At 32.6% G+C, this 25,297-nt stretch overlaps 1 protein-coding gene across 2 annotated transcripts in view; it reads right to left on the minus strand.

Moving 5' to 3' along the window:
• Positions 1-24,841, minus strand: part of LOC129225115 (band 4.1-like protein 5) — a 146,556-nt gene extending 121,715 nt beyond the window's left edge. For both annotated transcript variants that reach the window (XM_054859675.1, XM_054859674.1), the window contains exon 1: positions 24,496-24,841. In XM_054859675.1, coding sequence (XP_054715650.1) covers positions 24,496-24,648 — 153 coding nt within the window. In that variant the 5' untranslated portion in view covers positions 24,649-24,841. The remainder of the gene's footprint in view (positions 1-24,495) is intronic.
• Positions 24,842-25,297: the final 456 nt, after the last annotated feature.

The following is a 25,297-nucleotide window of genomic DNA, read 5'->3' on the forward strand; positions in this document are numbered from 1 at the left end:
CATTTAAAAATTGATATTTGAAATAGTTTTTGTGCCAGATAGACTTGTGTTCACAGGGAAGCTATTTGGAGGGAGGGGGGGGGGGGGCGATTACCAAGAGAAAATGAAACTGAGTGGTTGAATGTCTGTACATGTACAAGAACGGGAACCTGAAGAAAAACATTTTGCAGCATGGCAAAAGCCATTCACTGGTGTGTTATGGCTATGGCGCGGCGTTCCAAAGAGCATCGATTCTATGAAAGCGTTATCTTGCGTTATTTCTGTACCTCAGAGCCAGATAAAAGCATTGGTTTCCTAGGAGCGAATCGCCAACTTTCGGCGTCGCTTATCGCCGAGAGGAAAAGTTGATTCTTCTGCGCATGCGCGCCCGAGCGAAATCGACGTCGTGAGTGGCCACGCCGGAATCACTTGACTTTGATTTCAGCGTCACGCTGAGTAGCGACACCAAAGCTCGGTGGTTTCGCTTCTCGGAAATCAGGGCTTAACGTAAGTCCAAACTGGCAATTTTCAGGTTTTTCTGCACTGTACGTTAGTCTTATTCCGCACTGAGTCGAAACAACGTAATTCCTTTGGAGAAATTCCTTCATAACTATTTACCAGTGTAATAACAGCGTGAGTCCCAACCTTTGTATGCACCAGACAAAGATTTTTCCTCTCTCCTGAAAAATAGTGACAATGTGACGAAAGTTGGTTTGGCTTTTAAGTACAGATTTATTCAGTTAATTTTCCCTTTCTCTCCAAATTTCCCTTTTTTTTTTTTTTTTTTTTTGAACTGTTCTATTTTTTTTTTTTTTTTTTTTTTTTTAGAAAAACTTAGTTTTAATGTCGATACATAGTGAACAACGGCTGGGTGTTCACAATAAGAGTAGCATAGTCCACAAAAAAAAAAAAAAAAATAAAAAAATAAATAAATAAATAAATAAAATACTGCCATAAACACTACTTAACGCCAAAAAAAAAAAAGATGTCCGAATCGAAAGTTGTGAGAGAGCACAAACCCAATAAATTCAAATGAGTTTGGCGAGAACTGAGTTAAAGCACGCCCCGATGGGAAGTCCCCGTGACCTTCCAAAAATTACCTTTTTGACAAATTTTGTCTGACGATTTTGCAAAACTCAATCATTATTCGACAAAATTTGACTCCTATTCGGTAAAAAATGGAGTCCCATCCGGAAAATTTAGAATTTCCGCCCTCCCAAAAAATAGAGTTCGGGGCGCCCCTGATTGAGTTTCACACAAATCACGAATGGGAAATTTTGAATCCAAGCACGATTGTGAAGGAAACAACTTTTCACTGGGAAATCAAAATCATTGTGCATGAAAGTGAACTGTGAGTACAAAGGACAGAAATAATTACATGCTAATACCGTTTAACGAAACCATCAGTGAACGAAATAACTATCTGAAGCATAATAAATCAAATCTCATCAGAGTGATAACAAAGTTGCGCTTCGCAGGAATCTCCGGACATGAGAAGGTTACTGCATCATGCTAATGATTAGTAATAATTTCATTTATTAGTGCCTGCTTTGTGAATCAAATATTTTTTTTAGAATCGCACATTTTTATCTTGCTTTAGATTCCCCCCTCCCCCGCCCCCCCCCCCCCCAACTCAAAAAAAAAAAAAAAACTTTTCCCAACAATGGGGTGGTTTCCTTCAGTCAAAAAGTACTTCTTTTAGTCATTGAAATGGATACAATGAGCAAAAAAAAAAATAACATGGACACAGAAAATACTTTAATTTTCCCAACAGTTTCTTTTTTTATATTATTTTTTTTAAATGCCCGATTTTCCAAACAAGGCGTGGTCTTGATGACGTCACAAATGATGCACTTTGCCGCATCTTTCTACTACGTTTCCACGTTATGATAATCAAGCAGCGAATTAAAATTGCGCTCTGCGCTTGCTATCAACCATATCGTTGCCAATACACGTGAGTAAAGATGCGAATTAAATATTTTGCTCTGCGAATGGCAACACAGAATGGCATTTCATCATTTGTGATGTCATTGGCAAGAAATGTAAACAATAAAAGGGCTCCGATTTAAATAATTTTTTCAAAATATTAAACTTAAACAAATTATTTTAAAAAATGGTCAGATCCTATGTTTTTAAGCATGCTCCTTTAGAAAAAAAAATACTTTTAAAATTTTGGAAACGACCTCCTTAGTGCAATCTACCATTCATGAAGGAAAAAAAAATCATTTTTACTACACAGATGCATTTAGTTAGACATCAGCTAGAAAATGCACAAAATAGACAAAGCAACTTGATAGAATAACTGCGTAACACTACTAAAATGAATGCAACTTGATCGCATTGTTTACGTGGCAAAAGCATGGGGAATGGCGCAACAGACAGTTGAAACGATTTATAGGCGATACACAAGCGAGAGTTATCCGTTGAATTCTTTTTTTAAATGGAAATTGAAACAAAAACTCCAAAAATCTTTCCCATACACTGCAAAAAATGATTGAGTATAAGTGAATCGATTTTTTTTTCTTTTTGAAATATCCAATTATGAAAAACGGGTTTTTCTATAAATTTTTACGAGCGCATTTCCTGGTTTACGCAAGGTCAGTGTTACGTTCCATCATCAAGGGGGAAAAAAAAAGAAAAAAAAAGAAAAAAGATGACGCCACGAACTACGAAATTTATGTAACGATCATTGATGCTTGAAAATGCTCTGGCAAATGCAATTAATTCCAGATTAATGCAGACTATGCCTCACAGATTATTTCCATTTCTTTGAATCTATTACAGAAGCCAATATTTACGAATTCATAATACTATTTATACAGCTGAACTGAATTATTTTCGAAAATAGCAACAACGTAGGTTCAGACCGTTCCGGTACAGTCACTCAGGATAAGTTAGCTATTCCGGATAACTTTGCACCACTTCAAATTTGTTGAAGTAATATTTGACTGAAAAAAAAAAGGACGCCCAGTGCTATACTTATGAGCGTAGCCAGAGGAGGGTAGGGAAGGGACAACTGCTCCTCCCTAGAAGATAACTTCGGACTTCCAAGCTCTTTCTAAATATGAAAGATAATTTAAAATTGCAATTTTAGGACTTCAATTTCGAAAATTTTCCGAGAAAGTGTCACATAACCGCTTTTCTGCCATTATCCTACCAAAAATAATATAAAATGTTATTTTTGGTTTGGTATTTAGTTTGTTTAAAAATAACATAAAATGTTATTTTAGGGGAATAGAAGAACTATAATTTCAAATAATTTCCGAGGTCCGCACTGAGGGGAGGGAGAACTAAAAACCGCTGTATTGACGTTGTGGGGAGGGGAGGGGGGGGGAATTTGGCTCGGAATTCTAGCCCGGATTTTTTTTTTTTTTTTTGAAATTGAGATTCCAAAAAAAAAAAGAAGAAGAAGCAATTTCAGACGATTTTTTATGAGAAAAGTGGATCGAGGCCCCCATCCACGTGAATGCTCTTCCCACAACTTTTCGATAGTGAATTCCAAAAAACCGCAATTTTAGACAACCTTCGAAGACATAAGAATAAGGGGGAAAGAATTCAGAGCTCAACTCCGGCAGTATTTCGGAATTAAAAACCGAAATATTCGCAATCAACGTATGTAAAAAAAGATATGTACTAAAAGGTAAGTAATAAAATCAAATCGACCCTCCCTTGAAAAGTTTCTGGATCCGTTCTTGGTTTTCAGATGGGTAAAATGTCCGTCCGTCGGTACGTCTGTTTGTCTGACCCCTCCTAATAACTTTTGAGTGAATAGTCCGATTCGAACGAACTTTTTTTTTTTTGCAACTGTAAAAGGAGGGGAAAAAATCCTGCTCTTGCCCTCGATGTCGTTTTCTTGAACAATAGACCTCATTTTTCTATACCTGGAGTGCGAGAGCAAAACAAATTATCTATGCATCCAGAAACATATTTTACAATGCCCTTTCGTTGCTACTTATTTTGCTCTTAAGCTCGGGGCTTGAATTGAGTTGAGCCTAAGATTTTCTGTTAAATTCGAAACCCTTAAAGTTTGTGAATAAAGGAACAAGCGAATCGAAAAGACGTAACTACGGCAACGCCAAATAAAACATCAATAATTTTAATGGAGATGAGATTATTTGAACTCGATTTTTAACGGCTTGTAACTTTTTTTCCTTTGGAGATAGAAGCTTAGTTTTTCGACTGTAGGTTGAGTTAGATCTGGAGTTAAAAAAAAGCCGCTCTTTCCAGTGATGTCAAAAAGAAAACTGAGACTTCCTTCGCTTTTTACTGATAGAATTAATGAAGAAAGTAGTGTCCAAATTTTAGCTAAGCCTAAAAAAGTGCGAGCTAAAAACGCAAATAACTCCCGCCGTATTTAAGTTAGAGCATTGAAACAAATTGCGTAGAACGTGAAAAATTCTACCCGTTCCAACGATATATAATATTAATATGTGCAAGTAATTTTTCTCTCCTTTAATACGCAATTTACGGGAAATTTGAGCTTAAAAAATTAATTCCAAGAAAGTAATTCAATTTTTAAAAAACAAAATCCCAAGTGCAAACCACCGGGGCTTGAAGTAATTTTGTACAAAATTTAAAGGCTGTAGGTCTATAGGGTCTCCTGGACGCCGGTCCGCCACAGACTTCCTTCCAAAATTTCTTTGAAACCTTACTTTTTTAACTAAAAAGGGATTTAGTGTGGTTTCTGGTGAGATTAATTCGATGCACAAAAGAAAAAAAAAATGCTTTGCTCTACTGCACAAGATTTATAGTTCTTTCCTCAAATTCTCCGGGTTTATTTGAAGCCTTTTCGCAAGGTTTCAGTTTACTTCCACAATCTCTGAAATCTGTAGGATGAGAATTGCAAAACTAAAGTTATTTGTAGGGAGTTCCTATCAGGGCCTGATTACTGAATAGGTCAACTAGGCTGTGATCTAGGTCCTTTGTTGATTATGTGCCCCCAATTTGCTAAAATTGCTTCAGCCAATAATCTAATAAGATTAAAATTGTAAGGTTTGATGCAGAGAAAAAGTTTGGCCTAGGGTCACCCAATATAATCAGGCCCTGATGGGTCATCATAGATGAACTTTTCTGTAACATTTAACGTAGCAAATAACACAGTGCAAACGTAAAACGTAGATCTGAAACTAATTAGCAACTAAATCCCTTAAAAAATGAACTGTAATTCGTTAAAAGTTCCGCAAAGATGGTTATGCTAATGCTCAGATAATCGCAAGAGATAGCTAAAAGTTTACAGATTAAAACGACGCACAGCTGTTCAATTACAAAGCTATGGGACAGGCTCAGCTTTTAGAAAAGATACAAAATAGATTTTGGACTTTACAACAAGAAAAATACTGAGAATTAGTTGCCTGTGTTTCCTTCAAAAATTTCGAAATACATACGAGTGAAGAACTAAACATGAGAGCCCAGTAACTCAGTTCAGTTTTCTGAACTGAGTTACTTCTTTTTTATTTTATTTATATTTTTTTAATCCAAATTTCGATCAAATTCTATTTTCTATGGGAGGGAAACGGAATTTTAACCTCGTCAATTGTTTACGCATTTTAAAACGGAATTTTTCCTGGCAGACGAATTTGATCAGCATTAATAGTCTGGCGGACTGGGTTCAGGGGGCCCCCCGAGATGACTCTCAAAGGGCGCAAGAAAAAAAAAACCCCGAAGGCGCACGGTTCGAGATCGCAAAAAAGTAAATAGATAATAGGAAGAAATAAAAATAAAAGCGCACTCGCTTGAGGACGAGAATGAGAGGGGGGGGGGGGGAGAAATCGAGGGTGCAAAAAAAAAAAGTTTCCATGCTAAAGACCGGGGGGGGGGGGGGGAATGACGCAGATTGCGGCATTGAAATTTTTAGGAGGGGTTGTTTTGAGGAGTACTTTTTTCTTTTTTAGGAAGGGGGCTCTTGTTTTTTTGCGGGGGGGGGGGGGGAGTGTCGCGATATTTAGGGGAGGGTGGGCACCCGTGCGAAAGACGGCTAGGTTTTGTGAAAGGTTCGATTTGACAACTACGAATTTTACTTCGTCGCGATATGCGATGTCAGTGAATATCCCAACGAAATTACGTTCTAATCAATGTGTTTTGGCAAATGATTTTTTTCATTTTTTTTTCTAGTGAAAAGGATTGTTTTGAGAAATATGCTATAAACTCACTAATGTATCCAACGATTACGTCTATTGATCATCTTAGCCTGTAGCATTTTCAACATTTCGGAAATGTCATTCAGGTACTGATGGCAGTTAGTAAACAAGCGTATTTGATACAAAGAAAAACAGACAAAATAATTTAATTTCTTAATGCTCCTGGATCTCTGTTGAATGAAGATACATTGCTGATTTTTATAGGCAGATCTATTTAAAATACTGGAGGAAATTCTTCGAATTCCTATCGAGCGAGTATTGTACGCAAAAAGAAGGGAGAATTGTCACAAGGGGGAAAAATGCCGGTCGAAAAAATGAATAACTAAACAATACGCATATGTTTTTGGAAAGGTACCTGGGCGTCGCGGCATAATTTACGGGTTGAGTCGCAGATAAACATGAAGAAGTCACGCAAGCAGTCGCCATGACGACGTCTGACGTCAGAATAGCATCCACAGAAAAGAAGCCATTCCAAAAAACTTTGTTGTCAAACATGGGAAGAGGGATTAACCTTAAAATCATGGAAACCTTCACAGCTACGCGGCGGACCAAAACTAATTTCCTTTCACTTTCTGAAGAATGGAACTTTCTTTTGTGATTCGAAATGCAAGATAAAGGAGGAAGAAAGTGGTTGCACAACTTTCCATCTGCATGTTCTACAATGATCACGAATGTAAGAGACAAAAAGAAGACGGAGAGACACAGATAAACCAGAGGAATTTGCAATACATCACCAAAGCTTTGGCGTTCTGTTTTAGCATCTTTTCTGTGAATGATCCAATTTTGAAAACTGTATTCAAAATGGACATCTCCAGAGCGTCTTCGAGGTCGAGGACGGGGGAAATGAAATTTTTACTGGGGTCTACTGAGGTTTTAATCTCATTTGGGGGCGGGAAGGGGGGGCACCCATGACATCTCTGACGGGCCAATTAATGAATACAAGAATTGACATCTCTGACGGGCCAACTAATGAATACAAGGATTTTAGGAGCTCGTATCCTGAACACCTACACTTAGACAGAACTTATAAATTCTATTTAAGAATTCCAAATTAGAGAGAGACATCTAATCAACGTTACTTTTTGAGAAGCTCAAAGGCGATAAGAAGTATAAGTTCACTTTTCTTTCCTTCTTTCTTTTTTTAAGGGAAACCAGGAAGAGTTTAAGGAATATAACCATCAAATTAAATGTGTGAATGTTTCAAGAATTTCAAAAACAAATAAAGGGGATTATTCCGTCTTCCCCCTTTTATAGGAAAAAAAAAGAGGGTTGGGTTTTTTGCCGGCAAAAAGGTATTTTTGCCGGGACAGTGGAAAAAACCATGGCAAAAATGGAAAAAACTGGCATAAATGGCAAAAACGTCAAAAACCTAATTACAAATAAAGTAGCATTATATTGTTAATCCAGAAATAGTGACAATATAATATAAATAATGCACTTTAATATTTTAATTATGTCTCTCCATGTTACTTCTAATTTATAAGGTGAAAAATAAATAAAAAAGAAATGTTGGGATTGCAAAACTTTAAATGTTTGCGAAAACAATTTTTTCAGAATGAGCCAATTCCTTCAATGCTAAAACAAAGAATGTTTACTTAAGCTTAGTAAATTAATAAAAAGATTGAATTCTAATTATATATATATATATATATATATATATAAAATTAAGCAAACAGAATTTCAAATATTAAACAAATTATAAATAATAAATGATGATAAAAAGGAAAAATGCAAACAGCTATTAAGTAGGAATAGAAAAAGAATGAATCCAGAGCTCATCAGCCGTGGAGAATTCATTAATTATGGTCAAAAGACCAAAATTTTAACTATGAACTAGAAGAGAATGTTTAAGCTCCAGTACATGTAATATAGAGTAACAATGGGCAAAAGTACCATTTGCTAAGCTAAAAACAATAAACTAGAGCTCAAACCTAAAACTAAAAGCAGGGGGTTTCGTCTCGACTAATTAGGAAAACAAGTCGGAACTTGTTTTCCTAATTAGGTGGCTGGAGCACCAAAAAGGTGAGGGCTGGTTAGGTGGGCAGCCCCTTTAAAGCTGACTTTGTTTAAAAAATTGGGCAATTGAATTTCAACATGGGAAAAATGGCAAAAATATAAATTATTCACTTTTTAAGTTAATTCTTTCTTTAAACACGTGAATCAATCAATCTGTATCATTTTTCGGTTGATTCTTAAGTTTGAACTTAGAAAAGTGAAGGGGTAAAGCACCTTTGCGTTTGAAAGCAAGAGGGCAGTTGCCCCCCTTGCCCTTCTGTACGAGATGTCTATGGTCAGGCTAGAATTGGTTTATCTATTGAGGAAGGTACATGCGTTTGTGTCCAAGTGCAAACAAACTGAAAGGGCACCAAGGGGGGGGGGGCACTGAGAGATTTAAAGAGCAGTACAGCACATCAAAAGGGACCTTTCAAAGGGGCTTGGGGAAACAATTTTATATTTTCTCTCTTTTAACTTCCAAACAAATTCATTAGACAACAAAAACATTGGTGCCAGCCCCTCAAGAGCAAGGGTGCACCACCTAAATATTAAAAAAAAAAAAATCCAAAAAAGGAAAAAATACCCCTCTAAGCAACCCCCCTTAAATGTCAATGCCATAGCCTGCGTTGTGGACCCCCCCCCATTGATAGATAACTGTGACAAAAATACTAAAAATATACCAAGTAAAATCTATCAGCTGTTTTGTACTTTAATGGCTCAAAAGCCTTGACAGATAGGCAGATGATAATATGTATCCAGTAGCGCTGGGTAATGCATTGATACATCACAGAGCATTGGTGCAGATCTCACATAATTAAAGTGTTTAAAATTCTTCTATAAATCAACGCATCGATAACGCACCAATCAATAATCATAGGCCATAATGTAGGGGACAGACATCGAGGTCCATAATTCCCTTAATCTTTATTACACCCATTAGCGCAGCCAGAAATACTTTCTGGCGTAGGTTTTTAATTAGAACAAATAACTTTTGGAGGGGATTTTGATTGAAAAATACCTGCTGGAGGAGGTTTTTTGATCAAAAAGGCCTTCTGAGGGGGATTTTTTGATCAAAAAACCATCTGAAGGGTTTTTTTTTTGATCAAAACAGCCCTTTCATATTGTTACAAATTCTGTAAATAGTAATTATTGTAGTAACGTAACCTGTAAATAGTTTCCCGTAATGAATATACAACCCCTTTTCATTTGGCTGAAGTATGCGACCCCCTATTTCCTTTTCTTTTCATTGATAAAATTTGATAACGGTCTACGCATTTCGAGAAGCAGTAAGAATGTTGTGGAAACTTCTTCGATGTTTATAAAAGCGTCCTGCGTGATAAAAAAGATAAAAAAGGAGAGTTTCGATTGAGAATTAGTACTGAGAGTGTGTATTAGCTCTGTTTATAGCGAGGCATTTCGCTGTGTTGTTTTCGTATTTGGAAGTAAATACGTGTGTAACCGTAGAGTTTACGGTGTTGAGTGATATTTGCTTAATCGCTGATGATTATTTTAGCAGTTGTTAACGATTTCTCCTGTACATAGTGTAAAAGAAGCTCCCTGCGTTTTTCTCAAGAACTGTGTCTTCATTTCAAGAAAGTGGAAGTTGCACCGAATCCATTACAATATGCATAAACTACTGTATTAGAATTCATTTATGTTAAAACCAATGCCTTGAGGGGTGTTTTCATTCTCAAAACTTCCCCTTTGCTGCGCCACTGATTACAATTATATTGAGCTTGTAATGAGCCAAACCCCCCATTTATAATTCATGTAGCTGGTTGTTTTGTTAAACGTTACAAATTGAAAAGCTCATTTAATGACTATGTTGCAAATTTAGTGCTGAATATTCGGAAATTGGTTTCTGAAAAAGCATTTAATAATGAAACATGGTAATGACAGCAACTATGACTTTTTAACTTTGTTTTCTTTTCCATATCTTTCCATGTTATTTACCTTAAAAAATGTTTCCAAATTTTGTAAATGTTCTGGCCTGTGAGAACAATTTTAATATCAGGCATGGTCCTCTGGAAGACAAAGGTTAGACGCCACCACTGCCTGTTAAGTATCATTGAAGGGCTCGAACCACCCTTAATAGAAACCCTCTTTTATTATTCTCGTAGCAGAAACATGCCTCAGATTCATGATAAAATACGCAGACCATTTTTCAATTGGGAGGAATGAAAACAAAACATTTAAAGAAAAAAGAATCTTTAACTTAGGCAAACGAACATTTGTACTGTGTTCCAAGCAGGTTTGATTTTGTGTTGGAACCCAATGGACAGGGTTCCCACTCTTCCAGCAGATTTAAAAAAAAGGCAGGCATAGAAGTGACATTTGACAATAAAAATATAGGAAATTATAGGAGTTTTTTGAAAAAAATATAGGAATTTTTAAAAAATATATAGGAATTACTCCAGAAAAATACAGGCATTTTTACAAATAGATAGAAATATCCAGAACAAAATAGTACAGGAAGTGCAGTACAAAGTCTGAAATTCAGAGTCCTTGGGGCTTCAGTATGTTAAAATCATGGATTTAATATTATATTGCCTTTTCAATTTCTACAAGGTAACAGCCGAGACATATGGGTGTGCGCCATAGATCAAGACGACTTCTAATGTCACTCAAAAAGTAAGTAATATCAAGTATAAAATGAAGGGAAAAATAAAAGAAACGGAAACATGTACGGGTACTTGTAAACTTTTTTAAAACTGATGTTTTTTTTATGCCTAATAAGTTATCCCCCTTTCACTCACATGATTCAGAAGCATCAATGAAAGAAAAGTGCAAATTCGGGAAGCTGCTTCAAATTAATAAGGTTTCAGTATTGAAACAAAATAAATAAAAGAATTTGAAAATAAAAATAAGCATTATTTTAGTCTAGAGTGCTATATATTTATCAGTTAAAAACTTTTTTTTAAATAATAAAATGTATATAACTGCCAATTATTTATTTATTAGTAAAATAGGAAAATTTAAAAAAGAAAATAATTAGGTAATTAAAATGCCATTCTAAGCTACAATACAGTAGAATTATTTCTGAAATTCACAAGAATTGAAAAATTTATGGCTTGCAGAAGGATCAAAATCTGAAACACTGCTAGTTTTTTTTATTTATTTATCTTTTTTTTTCTCTTTGTGAAGCATGTGCTTAATTACATTCTCTATTTTTAAATGTTTTAAATTTAACTTTTAAAACATATAAACTGCATCACTTCCTTCCAAATTCGGCAATTTACAAAAAAATAAATAAATAAATAAATAAATGAAATTTAAAAAAAAAGGTACTACCAATAATATATTCATGAAATTTAAAAATAATATTGCCTTTATTTTTTAATGCTTTATTTAAAATTCTTTTTCCAGTATTTGTAAAAATTTAAAGATAAATCAAAATATAAACAATTATATATTTTGTCCTTTTAAACTCCTACAGTTCCCACAAGAAAACGTAGGTTCTAACAACATTAACTAATCAGATAAGAAAACTTAAGATAAAAACAAATGATGAATAAAACAAGTCAGTATTTAAAACTTTCAAATTACGTAATTTCAATGAAAAATATGTAAATTACAACTAATAATAACATATTTATAGGTAAAATGAGAAAAGTTGATAAAATAAATAAATTTTAAAAGAACAAATTCAAACAAAACATCAAATTATGCTTGTAAAAACTCTCAATGCTGGTTTGTAATCAAAGAATCTTCTATACTTTCCATAATGCAACAAATTGCAGTTCTCTCATCTGAACGTGAGAAACATCCCAAAAAACCGAGTTGAAACGGGGGTGCTCAGGGAGGGGGGAGAACTGACACCTGATGGCCCGGCCCAAGAAGATTAATAAGAGGGGTGAAATACTTGGCACGTTTTTAAAGTAAGTATCGCTTTGAAGGAGCAAGTACAGATAGAGTTAAGAAATTTATTGGACAAAAATCTACTACCCTTGTCATCCTATTTTTGGACATTGTTCTTGGATTTTCCAAGCATTTGCCATAGCGTGGTACAGGTTTTTATATACCTATTCGTAGAAAGTCATCGTCTGTGTAAACAACCATGAGGACTCTCACAAAGCTTTGGCTGATATGTTTTTGCCCTTACAAAAATTTTAAATAGAATTCTATAAAAAAATATATAGAATCCCCCTATAGAATCCTTTAGAATTATGGCCCATTTTTCTATAGGCTCTATAAGAAGCTTTCTACAGAAAACCCTATAGAACATTCTTTAGAAATCCCTATAGAACATTCTTTAGAAATCCCTATAGAATATTCTTTAGAAATCCCTATGGAATATTCTTTAGAAATCCCTATAGAATATTCTTTAGAAAACCCTATAGAATATTCTTTAGAAAACCCTATAGAATATTCTTTAGAAAACGTCTTTTAGAGTCTTTAGAGAAACGGGCCATAATTCTATAGGACTCTATAGAAGGCCTTTAGAAACGAAATGAAATTCCTACAGAAACTCTATAGAGCATTTTACAGAAACCTTATTTTGTTTCTAAAGAAAACACATTTAACAACATTAAATGCTTCAACATATTGTACTTTATCAATGTACAAATGATTTGATTTTGTGATTTTAATTTATTCTTTTAAAAAGAAATTCATTGATATGTAATTCTTTAACTTAGAGAGGAATCCTTTTTCAAATGTTTAATTTTCGCCTTTTCATAGTTAACACAACCTTTCATAGTTTTTGTTTTATTCATCTCACTATTCTTACCTATAAAATATCTTTCTTCATTACTCAACCTGAAAATTTAAATTTTTTAATTAGTAGTTACTGTACATGTACAGCGCTTTTCAACAGTCGCCACTTATTCCAAGTTCACATGCTCATGGACACTATATCCATGCAGAGCTATTTCTTTTTAAATGAAGACAACAATGAGGCAAATCTTAAGGTGTTTTGCTGAAGTTGGTTTTGAAGAAAGTATTTACGAACAAGGCTTGTTATCAAACTCCATACATATTTTACTAAAACCCACAGAAATGATGTGAATTTGCTGCCAGGGCAAGAGCCCAGACATTCTCCCTCCAGAACCGGCACTGCTAAAATCAGTAATTCTGGTTAACAAAACAGCTTTCGAGAGCAAGTAGACATTAAAACATTTTTTAAAAACTATGTTAGATACTTAACAAAGGAAAAAGTTCAAGTCTTGAAATTTGCAAAATGTAAACTACAATTATGTTACAAACTGAATTACTGATACAGGAAAATGAGCAAAAGACATACCAAAACTGTTATAGTTCAACTTAATCTTTTAATAATTTCAGTTAAAACATCCAATTTCAAAAAATAATTTTTCTTTCCAATTTACTCTCATTTGATATTCATCTCTTACTAGCAAATTTTTATATTTTGACTTATTTATGTATTATTAAGCCATCCACAAAGAATTTTAGTTGGGTAGGATGAAATTGCATTAAATTTTATCTTAGATCTCACTATAATTTTTTTTTAAAAGTAAAATGCTTGATATATAATTTTGCAATTTTTAAAAGTCTCGACTTCAAGTTTACTTATAATTATCGATTTAAAGTAACTTAAGTTTCTGGAGTATTTAAAAAAAACTTTTTAACCAAATCATAACACACAAAAGAAATATAAACATTTCCAAATGACACTTTATTTATTTTAAAGAAAATAAAGAACAAAAACTTTCTAAATATATAGACATTAAAAATACTATAAAACCTTTCTTCCAAACAATTTACAAAAGAGAATATTCAGTATGGTGTAATGATACAAAATACATTAACATACTCAACAATGGCAGCTGGTCCACACATGGTAGAGTTGCAAGTTTAAATTAAAATTGACAGTTACATTTTCAGATAATAAAAGCATTAGAAAATAAAAAAGTAGCACCCCCTAACTTTTGAATATGAACAGTTCCTACATCATGAGCATGTTTTTCTTCAGTTAATTAGTGTGATATGGATGCCTCACTTGCCAATTCGATTAACTCTACTTTAAAAAAAAAATCTTTAATTCGGTATAAATTGTGTTTTATTAATGTGTAGTAAGTGAATTTATGTTAAAGTTTTGGTTTAGCATATCTCTCGTAATATGTCAACAGAAAAAAAAAACACGAAAGCCCATTTATTCTTGTAGATAACACTATTTTCTCTTCTTTTCGTTTTAGGGAGTAAATCGTTTTGGCAATTGAGACATTTATATATAAAACCTTATTGACAACATACTGAAAGAAGTAATTTACAACTGTTAAAAACATATGCGAGCAAAATTTTTAGTTACATTTTGAAACAAAATTTAACAATTGTTTTTTCTGATGAAAAATTTTTCAATATGATCAACTCAGGACTATTGCATTTTAACTGTTTCTTAATCAAATTTTTTTTTTTTATGATGAACAACAATTTGTTGTTATTGCTAGACATAGACACTATTTTATTTAGTTTGAGAATACAAAGAGAATTTACCTTTAATTTTTAAAATGTTTTTCTATATCATTGTCATTATGATACAATACAAAATTTTTTACTATGTATGGAATGCTAGCTTAATAAATAATGGTACATGTCATGAAATATGTGTTGATTATAATTTAGAACAGAACTGAAATCGGCATGCGACATAAATGAAGTAGTAATATAGAGTATGATACATAAAAATAAAACTTAAAAACCAAAATAAATTAAGTAGAACATGAAGAGCTCCTTTCTTCCTCCACCAATTAACAAGAAACAATCAAGTTTCTCCTTCTATTTCTTTTCTTCCCAACTATTTTGCACAGAAAATGAAAATTAATTTTGAACTACATTCTGGAGCACACACAATAAATTACCGAAAAATTTGAAATATGCCAATTCTTGTTACATCTTGTAATATGCGAGAGACAAATTGTAACATAAACCGTTTAAAAAACATGTACACTCAATTGATGAGCAACACACTTACTTCCATTTTTAAATCAGGGATCAAAGCGACCAGTTCGCAAAAGATAGGACTTTTTGAAAAAAAATATAGGACATTTTTGAAAAAAATATAGAACATCAAGAAAATATACATATAATTATTCAATTTGCATACATATCATATGAAAAAATATCTTTTTGTGCCACCAATGAAAAAAACAATATATATACCAGAGTATGAAAGAAAAAACGTTATTTTTTGAAGCCCAGCCTATCTGGGTTTCTGTTTTATATGCCTAGGTTTATTTGGGGTTTTGATGAAAACACTGGCTTTTGGGGTTTTTTTTTTCAAAAATCATTTAAATTTCAATTGCAAATCAAATTTGGCATTAAGATTAGTAGATATTCAGATTGAATAGGTTCAACTGTGCATAATTTTGAATCATGCATGCATTTTTACTCAAATATATTGTAAAAAATGTCAAAAAAAAAAAAAAAAAAAAATCTATGAATTTGAAAACTAATATTTATATGAAATATTAATTTTTTTTTTTTTTCAAAAACATGACCATTTGAGAAGAAAACTATATTCAGGAACAAATTGTATTAGTAACCTTTGAAAAAAGTGGTCTTTGTTTTCCTGAAATACATTATGTAGTCATTACGTTTTGCAGTTTTCTCATAAGATATAACTGTGTTTTAAGATAAAGGGAGCAGCATAAACCATAAACATAAGTAATATTAAATTAATTGACTTGAGAAGTTGTAAATTAAAATTTGATAAAAAATTAATAAGCCGATAATATGTAAATAATGATTAAAATAAAACTTGCAAAAAACAAAAGTAATTATTTTTTAGCAATTAAAATAAAAAATAAAACACGTTATTATGGAGTAACATATCAAAAAAATTTCCAATTGCCGAAAATTCAAAATATATACCAGATGCGGAAGGATTGAAATCTTATACGTGGGAAAGAAATTTCTGCAATGCATGTCCAATGTTGACATGTTTTCCATAAAATATTTATTAATTTATAAAATTAAACATTAAATATGCTAATCTAAGGTAGCGTGTATGAAACAACATCGGATTGTAAAAAAAAAATTTAATATTTACAAGATGAAATTGAAATATCTAACACGAGAAGCAATTTTTCATAGTCCGAATGAATTCAATGTTGCCATGTGATTCTAAAAATAAAATTCTTTATACTTTATTGAAATTTTAAAAAAATAAGCTGAGCTTAAGTAGCATAGGTGAAAACAACTTCCTCCAATTATCAAAAATATCAAAGTGTTTGTAAGATGCCCAAGGATTGAAATCTCAAATACGAGAGACAATATTTCGCAACAATACTTGTAGTACTTGTCACAAACTCAGTGTTGATTAAATAAGTAACACTGAAATTGAGTACAAGACACAAATAAGAGGAAATTTAGAGCAAAATTTGTACATAAAAACAAGCATATGAAGATTGTCTACCCCCTTTCCCAATAAAGAAGAAACAATCAAATTTTTCCCAGTCTAGTCTTGAATTATTTTGTTCAGAAAATTGAACATTAATCTTGTTCTAAAGATCCTGGAACACAGGCAATAAATTCTTTTCTGAAATTTAAAAACATTCCAATTTTTTTTATGTCTTTTAAATGCCACACAGTAAAATGTTTATCAATTGTATCAACAGCCAATATATTTGTAAACGTATAATTGGGATCTTTTAACCTAAAAAAAGGACACTGGGAGCATCGTATTATGTTAACAATGCAATATATATCTTCCAAAAAAGGGCTTTCCTTAAATGCTACAATATGAATCAAATTAGCAGAAATGTTTTTATCGTTAAAAATAATAAAATTGGCAGATTTTTTATTGTTTACATTCTCTTGACCTTTTGGGGTAAAATGAATACCTTTGTAAATTACTTTTTTGAAGGAATACATTTTGCTGTATTTCCTGCCTTTAAACAAGGGAAGCAAATCATTTGTCATATTTAATTTAGGTTTTCCTAAAATCATACCTTTATAGTTGTTATCAAAACGAAAGTTACGCACCAAGCTTTCTAGCAGCTTTCTTGAATCATGATGTTCAATACAATTCATAAAAAAAGAATTCCTAACATACTGGTACGAAAGAAAACGCTGAGCTATTTGGTAACCAGCTTTTTGAGATCCATACACAAATTTTTTTAAAGTACCATTAAAACTTTCAAACACAAAGTTGGAATAGTTCCATGGCATTCCCCAATTTCTTACACACTCTGGAATATGTAACAACATATGCATATTATATGTTACATTTTCTGGTCCATATAATTTGCTAGCATCAATAACAAATTTAGTTAAAAGGAACTCGACCAAGTTTAACTGTTCACTTGAAATATTATTATCCAACAAATGATTCATGCTACACACTAGAAGTAACCAATGATTATAAAACTTAAATGGTAAAATATTCATTAAAAACACAGGAGAATAAAATAAAAGCCAGTATAGAAATTCAGTTGCTTTCCAATACTTAATACAATTTAAGTTGCGAGGTTTTCGCCTAATTATTGATGGAGTTTTTACTGTAGATAATTTTTCATTAATTACTTTTTTCTGTAAATTATTTATATGAAAGGGTACTTGTTGAGTTGAATCAAGCCATAACATTGTTATTGAGCGAACAACGCCAAGGCAAATGCAGTGCATGTAATCCACCACAAAACTTTTTACAACATCAAAATGTTTCAGAGCACTGAAACAGCTGGGACCTTTAAGACCACAAACAGGTTTATTTTTTTCCAATGCTAGTTTTGCAGAATCATACATGTTTTCTAAAGTACGAAGGCTTGATAAGTTTGTAGAAGAATTATCTTCTGCATAAGACATCATTCTTCCTCTACCTTTTACCCGTGAAATTCCACTTTTCTCACACCATGAACAACCATTGTAACCATTAAATTGGACAATATTTTGCAACTTACATCTTGCCACAGAGTCACAAGTACATAATATGGTATATACATTTGATGTAACATTTTTACCATTAAAATTCCAATTAAAACCCTCATTTGAAATTAAATTAAAATTTTCAATAAACTGCTCAAAATATTCAAGCTCAGGTGAGTGAGCACCTAACCATAGCCCCCCTAATATGATATGTTTTTTTCGAATGGAATAAGGCAATTCATTAATGACTAACTGGATTGGCCATATGGTGGAAGACGATGATTTAAATAGAGGAACACCATCAGTGTTAAATGAAAAGGTAATATCATATTTATTTTTTTTTACAGATTTATAAAAATTCCCCGAAGTTATGTCATTGTACTGGTCAGTTTGAGAATCACTTTTGAATATATGTTTTTGCACTAGAGTGTCATTTAAAATATTCATGAGCTGAGTTTTAATATCAAATAGCAAAAAATATTTATTTCCAACATTAAATCTACCATATGAATCATTTTTTCCACAATTATTGCAGCTTATGTTTTTTGCTCTACTAGATTGAAAATCAATAGAATCTGACAGCATTTCTTCACAATTAGTGCAAGGCATATAAAGTTTAACTTGATCACTGAAACCTTTGAAATTTTGGAAAAAGCAGAATTTGGTTTTAGGAAAATTTTTTGAGTGAGGCATATGTAAATACAATAAATTTAGCAAATGGTCTAGTCCATCATTGGTTATATGAAATTTTAAGCAAAATGCCATTATCAACAATAAACTACTTTTCAAGGAAATCCTTGAATCTTCATATATAGAGTCATTCAGATAATCTGTTTGTTTTTCTGCAGAATAACTAGTCTCACCATTAAAACTATGGCTGAAATTCTCATTAAACACCGTATTTGTATCATTTGTTGGAGGAGATTTTTCCTTGTTAGAATTTTTTTTTCGATACCGAGTCCTTCTTGGTATGGACGCATTTGAATCCCACAAATATTTTTTACGTGTGAACATTTTATATAAATATAATAAAATTCAATTACTATTACTTATAAAATTTGCAAAACAATTTGCGATGTAAATACATAAATACTAGTTACTAAGAAAAACAATGCTCATGAAATGTAGGTAATGAAAAAAATAAAAACACACAGCTAAATAGAAATTGAAATCATGTACATACCTTGTTTAATTTACATATTTTTTAGAAAAAAAATTTGTTATCTCTTTCACTTTATTTGAAATGCTGCTTTTAACTTTGCCGATGTCTGTACTTGTTTCTCTTGAAACGTATCTTAAAATTGCAGAAAGTCTCTGCTGGTCTATAGGTGGCTTTGCTGAATTTTTAAAGGCGTTCGATGCCTTACCTGTAAGGCTATGATTGGCAAGTTCTGTTTCAGGATCAAACAGGCTAATTAACAAATTCCTGGCTAGTTTCTTGCCATCCCCAGCAGCATCCGATTTGACATTTTCTAGCTTCCGTTTCTCGATGAACACTCCAGAGTCTGGAAGAAGCTCAACTAATGCAGGCGAAGCTGTTACAGTAGGGCAAAGATCTGCTTCGAGAAAATTATGCGTTTGTGTATTAACATACACTTCTTCGATAGTAGGTTGTGAGGCTACTGGCACTGGAGCACTAACGTGCTGGCAACGCTTCAATATTGACTTTGCTTGTTTTTGTAGTTTCTCTACAGTGTCAAGCGCATTTTTCAACTGCTGGTGGGCATCGAGTTCAGCTTTTAAAGCAACAACCTCTGCTTGTAAGTTCGAAATCGTTGCTTTTGCTTCCAACAACTCTTTCTTCGAAGAGCAACACGGCTGAGATTGGGAGCTAATTTTGTTCTTCAAGTTTTTTAGAAGACTTTCTTGCTTTTCCAACCTTCTATTTTTTTTAGACACATGCTTCGGAGGAATATTCTCCTCATCGCTTTCACTCGAGGAGAGGAATCTTTTATTTGGCCGAGGAACTCTTTTCCTAGATGGGGTATTTGATCCGCTTTCTTCAAATTGCTTGACAAGCTGGTTACACTTTTTTTCCAACTGTCGCTGAGGGCCTGAAATTAAAGTTCAAATGAATAAAATAAAAAATTGAAAAACTTTTAAATGCACGAAAAACACTCTAAATCAACATTACACACAGTGCTAGAAATGTCACTCTGACTAAACATTGTTATAAATTAGTCATAAAATTATTGATAAAAAAAGTAAAGAAAAGTATAATTCATATTTTTTAAGCATTCTTAATAAATATAACCTTTAGTAGTTAATCCCGTTTCTGCACTGCTCTTATAATAACAACCTCCCATTACATAATGTACAGGGAAAAAAATTATGCATACAAATATGGGACCCCAATTTCTGAATTCTTGGAACACATTATTTCTTTTTACACTTGCATCTATAAAAGGTAGGGAAGTATCAAATACCAAATTCTGCCAATATTCAGCTATATTTGGCTGAATAGTTTAGTGTTCTAAGGAACTAATTTTTTTTTTCCAGCATTTGAATTCAGAATTAAGGATTCTAGAAGGTTCAAGGAAAAAGCGAGTTCAGATAAAAAGTTTTAAAACGGCTGTAGTTTTAGCAAATTTATTTTGCTGATAAAATTTATTTACACTTTAAAAAATTTGCACTTACATTAAAGTACTTAATTTATTGAATAAAATTGCAAAATGGGTGAATTCTTAAAAAATTTAAAAACTAAAACTGACCTGAAAATTGAAAAATATAAAGCCCCTATTACACTAACAAGGTTTCTGCTAAAGATAATACTTGAAATTCCTCCCAATTTTAAGATATTTGATAGCTTTCAGTATTTAAAATTACAAATCGTCTAGCAACTTTTGTGTACGATGCAGATTGTTGGGTATAATATTAAGCAAGCATAATGATTTAGTTTTCACACGATGTATAAATAAACGCTTGGAGGGAGAAATGTCAGCTAATATTGTAAATACATACGGCATTAAATCTTAAAAATAATTCAACTGTTTGCAGAATAGACAGAGTACTAACTTATTCTAATTTATTATACATGTAAATAAAATATTTTAACCATAGTAAGTACCCACAACATGAAGATGTGAGAAAGGCATTCAAGGAAGAGTGCTTTCTAATTTTTAGCAAAATAAAAACGATAAAAATTACGTAGGAAAAGGTAAAGCCCCCCCCCCTCCCACCACCACTAATAAGTTTTTGAAGGGTTTTAAAGTAAGTTGGAAATTCAAAATTGTAATTTTTACAGAATGCTAATTATAATTTTATTGCGAGACTGCTTAGTAAATAATTTTTAAATGTTTTTGGTACAAGACAAATTTTAACTATCACTCTCTGAAGAAATACACGGGAAAAAAAATCCTAAAATTACCTATTAATTTCTTGATGATTTTAATTTCAAATGAATAGAAATATTTAGTGCGTATTTAATGATGTGTACAACAAGCAAGCAATTCGTGAAATTCTCCTTAATATAGATTTCTATAGTTTAAACGCAGCAAATACCAGCATAAATATCGAAAATAATTTTTATTATTCAATGTAAAATGTCACTAAATTTAGCACGCAAACACCTGAAATAGGCATATAAAATAGCAATTGATTTTTACTATTGAAAACCCACGTGGCCAAGTAAAACTCTTATACAACCAAGAATTTCTCTAAAACATTATCGAATATCAAAAATAAATCTCATTCAGTTCGTGACAATTGAAATGCGTTGCGAGTACGTAATAAAAAGATCAAAGAAAACTTACCTATTTCAAGTATTGTAGCTGGAAATATTTCTCCATCAAACTCCACATTACACGACTGTCCAATAATGGCGTCAGCGTCTTCTACATCAGCGGCAGTCAAGCTAGCAGCAGCAGAAAGTGGCACGACGTCCCAACAATCCTCTTGATCCCATTTTATTAGTAAATATTGGTCGCCCATAGTTTAAGCTTAAAAACAAAAGATAACAAGCGAAAATGTCGGATGTTTTGCCGATATCACAAAGTAGAAGAAGCGGAAAACTATGTCGTTGTTTTCGCGCGCTGTTTGCTGCAAAGCAACTACGCACTACGCTACGAGACGACAGGAGATCGGAAAACATTTCTGGTGCATGGCGGCAAGCTTAAAAAAAAAAAAAAAATTCGCTGATGATATTTTTTCGTAAAAGGGAAGATAAAGAAATCGAGAAAGTTAATAAATATGTTTTTATGCGTTGATTAAAGGATCCACATCTTATTTATCAAACAAAGCTATATTTTTTATTGAACACATTCAGTTCTATGAATGTTTTCAATAAAAAATGAATAAATATTTTCGGTGTTTTAAAACACCGAAAATAAATTTACCTTGTCACAAAATTATTATTTAATATTAATAATTTGTTTGGAACACGTAATTGATTTCCAGGGAACACTTTTCTAAAAAATGATGCTTGAAAATTGTTTAGAGTTTTGTTGAAAATTTTTCTAAAGAACTTGTATAGATTTATATAGAAAACAATTCTAAAGATTCTTTTCTACAAAATTGTCAATAGATTTCTTTAGAAAATTTTTCTAAAGATTCTTTTCTACAAAATTGTCTATAGATTTCTTTAGAAATTTTTTCTAAAAAAGCTTTTTTCTTAGAAAATCTATAGAATTCTATAGAGTTCTGTAAAGCTCTATAAAACATTTTCGTAAGGGTGAACATCATCTGTACTGCCCTGACCATGTTGGCAGCAACTTTCATTTGTTTCAGCATCTAAAGTCTTTCCTTGGCTGTCAATAGTACAATATCAATGATGAGCTCAGAAAACATGTTACCTCATGGTTGACTACACAGGCAACAACTTTCTACGAATATGACAAATGCTTGGAAAATCTAAGAACAACATCAAAAAATGAGGTGGTAAGGGGTGGTAGATTTTTGTCCAGTAAATTTCTTTGCTCTATTTGTACCAGTTCTTCTTTTATTTTAAAACGGTACTTACTTAAAAAACATGCCTTGTATATGTAGGGACGTAAGGGTAAACAGTATGGAGGGGAGCCGGTAAAAGTCATTTGTCAGGGGCTCCAAAATTTCTGTGCACACCCCTGGGTTGAAACACCTAAACCATTTGAGATTCCTCAAAAATCTTCTGCATGCTTTCTTGAATACATAAGAACAAACACGCGAAGTATCATCAAAATAAAAGACTATGAGTGTTAAATCCTATTTTCTTGGTTGATTAGGCATAACTACTAAAATCAACTTAAGAAATAAATAAACAATTGAAATCCATGTGTGTAAAGGTAAAGAATAAAATATGCTGACTTAAGGTTGCTATGTTACTTTGCTAACCAACTTCAAAATAATTGAAACCTTCACAGAATGCAAAAGGATTGAAATCTCAAAACAAGGCATATAATTTTTGGCAAATCATGTATTTGGCGCTGGCATGTTCCCAAAAAATATTTTCCAGCAGAAATCATAATGTTTGAAGATTGAGGTTAAAAAAATAGGAGGAAGCATGGACTGGAAAATATAGGAGTTATAGAAAAATAGGAATGTTTTTCAGATTTATAGGAAAAGAGGAAAACTTCTATGCCCGAAAAGGGCCTATAATGACCTTTTTTAAGGCACATTTTTAACTACATAGGATCACTTCAAGCCAGTGTCGCAACAAGAAATTTTTCAAGGTGGAAAGAGTTTTTCCCTTATAAACACATAATACATAGAAACATACAGGTATACAGTTGGACCTTCATATAAGGTTATTTTTTAGGGCTTCTGATGACTAAATATGGCTTTCAATGGTGCCCCTGCAAACAATACTTGAAAATATGACCTTTATAGGGACTTTTGAGGGCCTGTGGGAACCCTGATGGAGCAATTTCAGTACTGCTTTTTCGAAAAATAAATTCTCCATAGCGTAAAATTGGTCACGACTTCACAATTCAATAATTGGCCCTTCCAATTCTGGAAAAATTATGAATTGCCACTGATTTTAAGGGATATTATCTACAGGTAGCATAAGCTTGTAGTCCTTAAGTCTGACACTTTATTTTTAAGCATTTCAGATTTAGTTTTTACAATTTATCTATTGCAGGCTATTTAGTAAAATATTTTTGGGTTTTTTAGTCTGCGTCACAGACATCGAAAGCAATTCTGCTGCTGCATTTATGATGAATTTGGCGTTCAATACCTATATACAGAGACAAATTAAGGAAAAATTCAAGAAAGAGATTTGATAAAATTTTTGCTACAACTTCAAACAGTCAAACACTCAAAAGCATGTGTATTTCTGAAAATAAATTTAATGTTATGTTCAATATGAAGAAAACCGAAAAGTAAATGAGTAATAAGAATAAAGGACTCACAAATTAAAAACAATCTTCACATACGGATCGCCGCAGATTCCCTGTCCTATGCTTGCTAATATCAATTTGATTTTATTTAGAAATGGGAGCAAAATATAGCATAGCAATCGTTTTATTCCCCGACTTACACCTCTAAAATGCAACACATTAATTTTTGAGGGATTTTTGCTGCTCGAAACTCAAAACAATCGGATTAATTTTAAACCTGGGATGAATAAAACATTTTAGGTACTTACATGTACATCGACTGATAAGTCTGATCCATCCAGTAAAATAATTTTACAAGGCAAAATGTTTTTCCCAGGCTTGGTAAGTGTTTTGCTGTCGTTACCCCGACTTTTGGCTCCTCGCGTGGAGCGGCTGAAACGTTTGCTGAGAAATCGTAGCATTTTCTAAACGTTCGAAAAAGCACAATTTCAAAAAAATCCCTTGTTCAACACATATATCACAACGTATTCACAACACTTGATGGGTAAAAAATTAAATACTCCATATTAGTGAAATAGAAGCTATCACAGGTGTAACAATGCGCCCATTACGCACAACACAGGCAACAAACCAACTCCCATAAGCTTTCTTTACACATCGCTTTCACCTGTTTGACGGCTTTTATTAAAAAAAGAAAAATAAAAATCTTAAGAAGCATGCGCGCGCATTTTAGTTTTTGAGTCACTTTTTTGATGTTTCCTAAAATGCTTGTGCTGCCATCTCTTGCTTAGTTTAAAAACGAATATGTATTGCTGTGTACCATTATTAAAGAGAAAAACCAACGTAAAAGCACAAATTCTCAAGAAAATACAGCATCTTTATTAAATCCTTTCAGGGGAAAAAGGGGGATATTTTCGACAAATTTATAAAACTATCGAATGGCACACACTCGATATTCTGTCTCACAATAAAATATTAATAAATTTAAAAATGAACACTTTCAGGGAACTCGAAGGTTTGACAAATTTGAAGAAAAAAATGTTTAGATTGACGCCAGGAATGGACCACCTTTGAATTTTAAGTATTTATTGAAAAAGGTAATCAGTGGCA

This window comes from Uloborus diversus, chromosome 6, assembly GCF_026930045.1.
Source record: "Uloborus diversus isolate 005 chromosome 6, Udiv.v.3.1, whole genome shotgun sequence".
NCBI lineage: Eukaryota > Metazoa > Arthropoda > Arachnida > Araneae > Uloboridae > Uloborus > Uloborus diversus.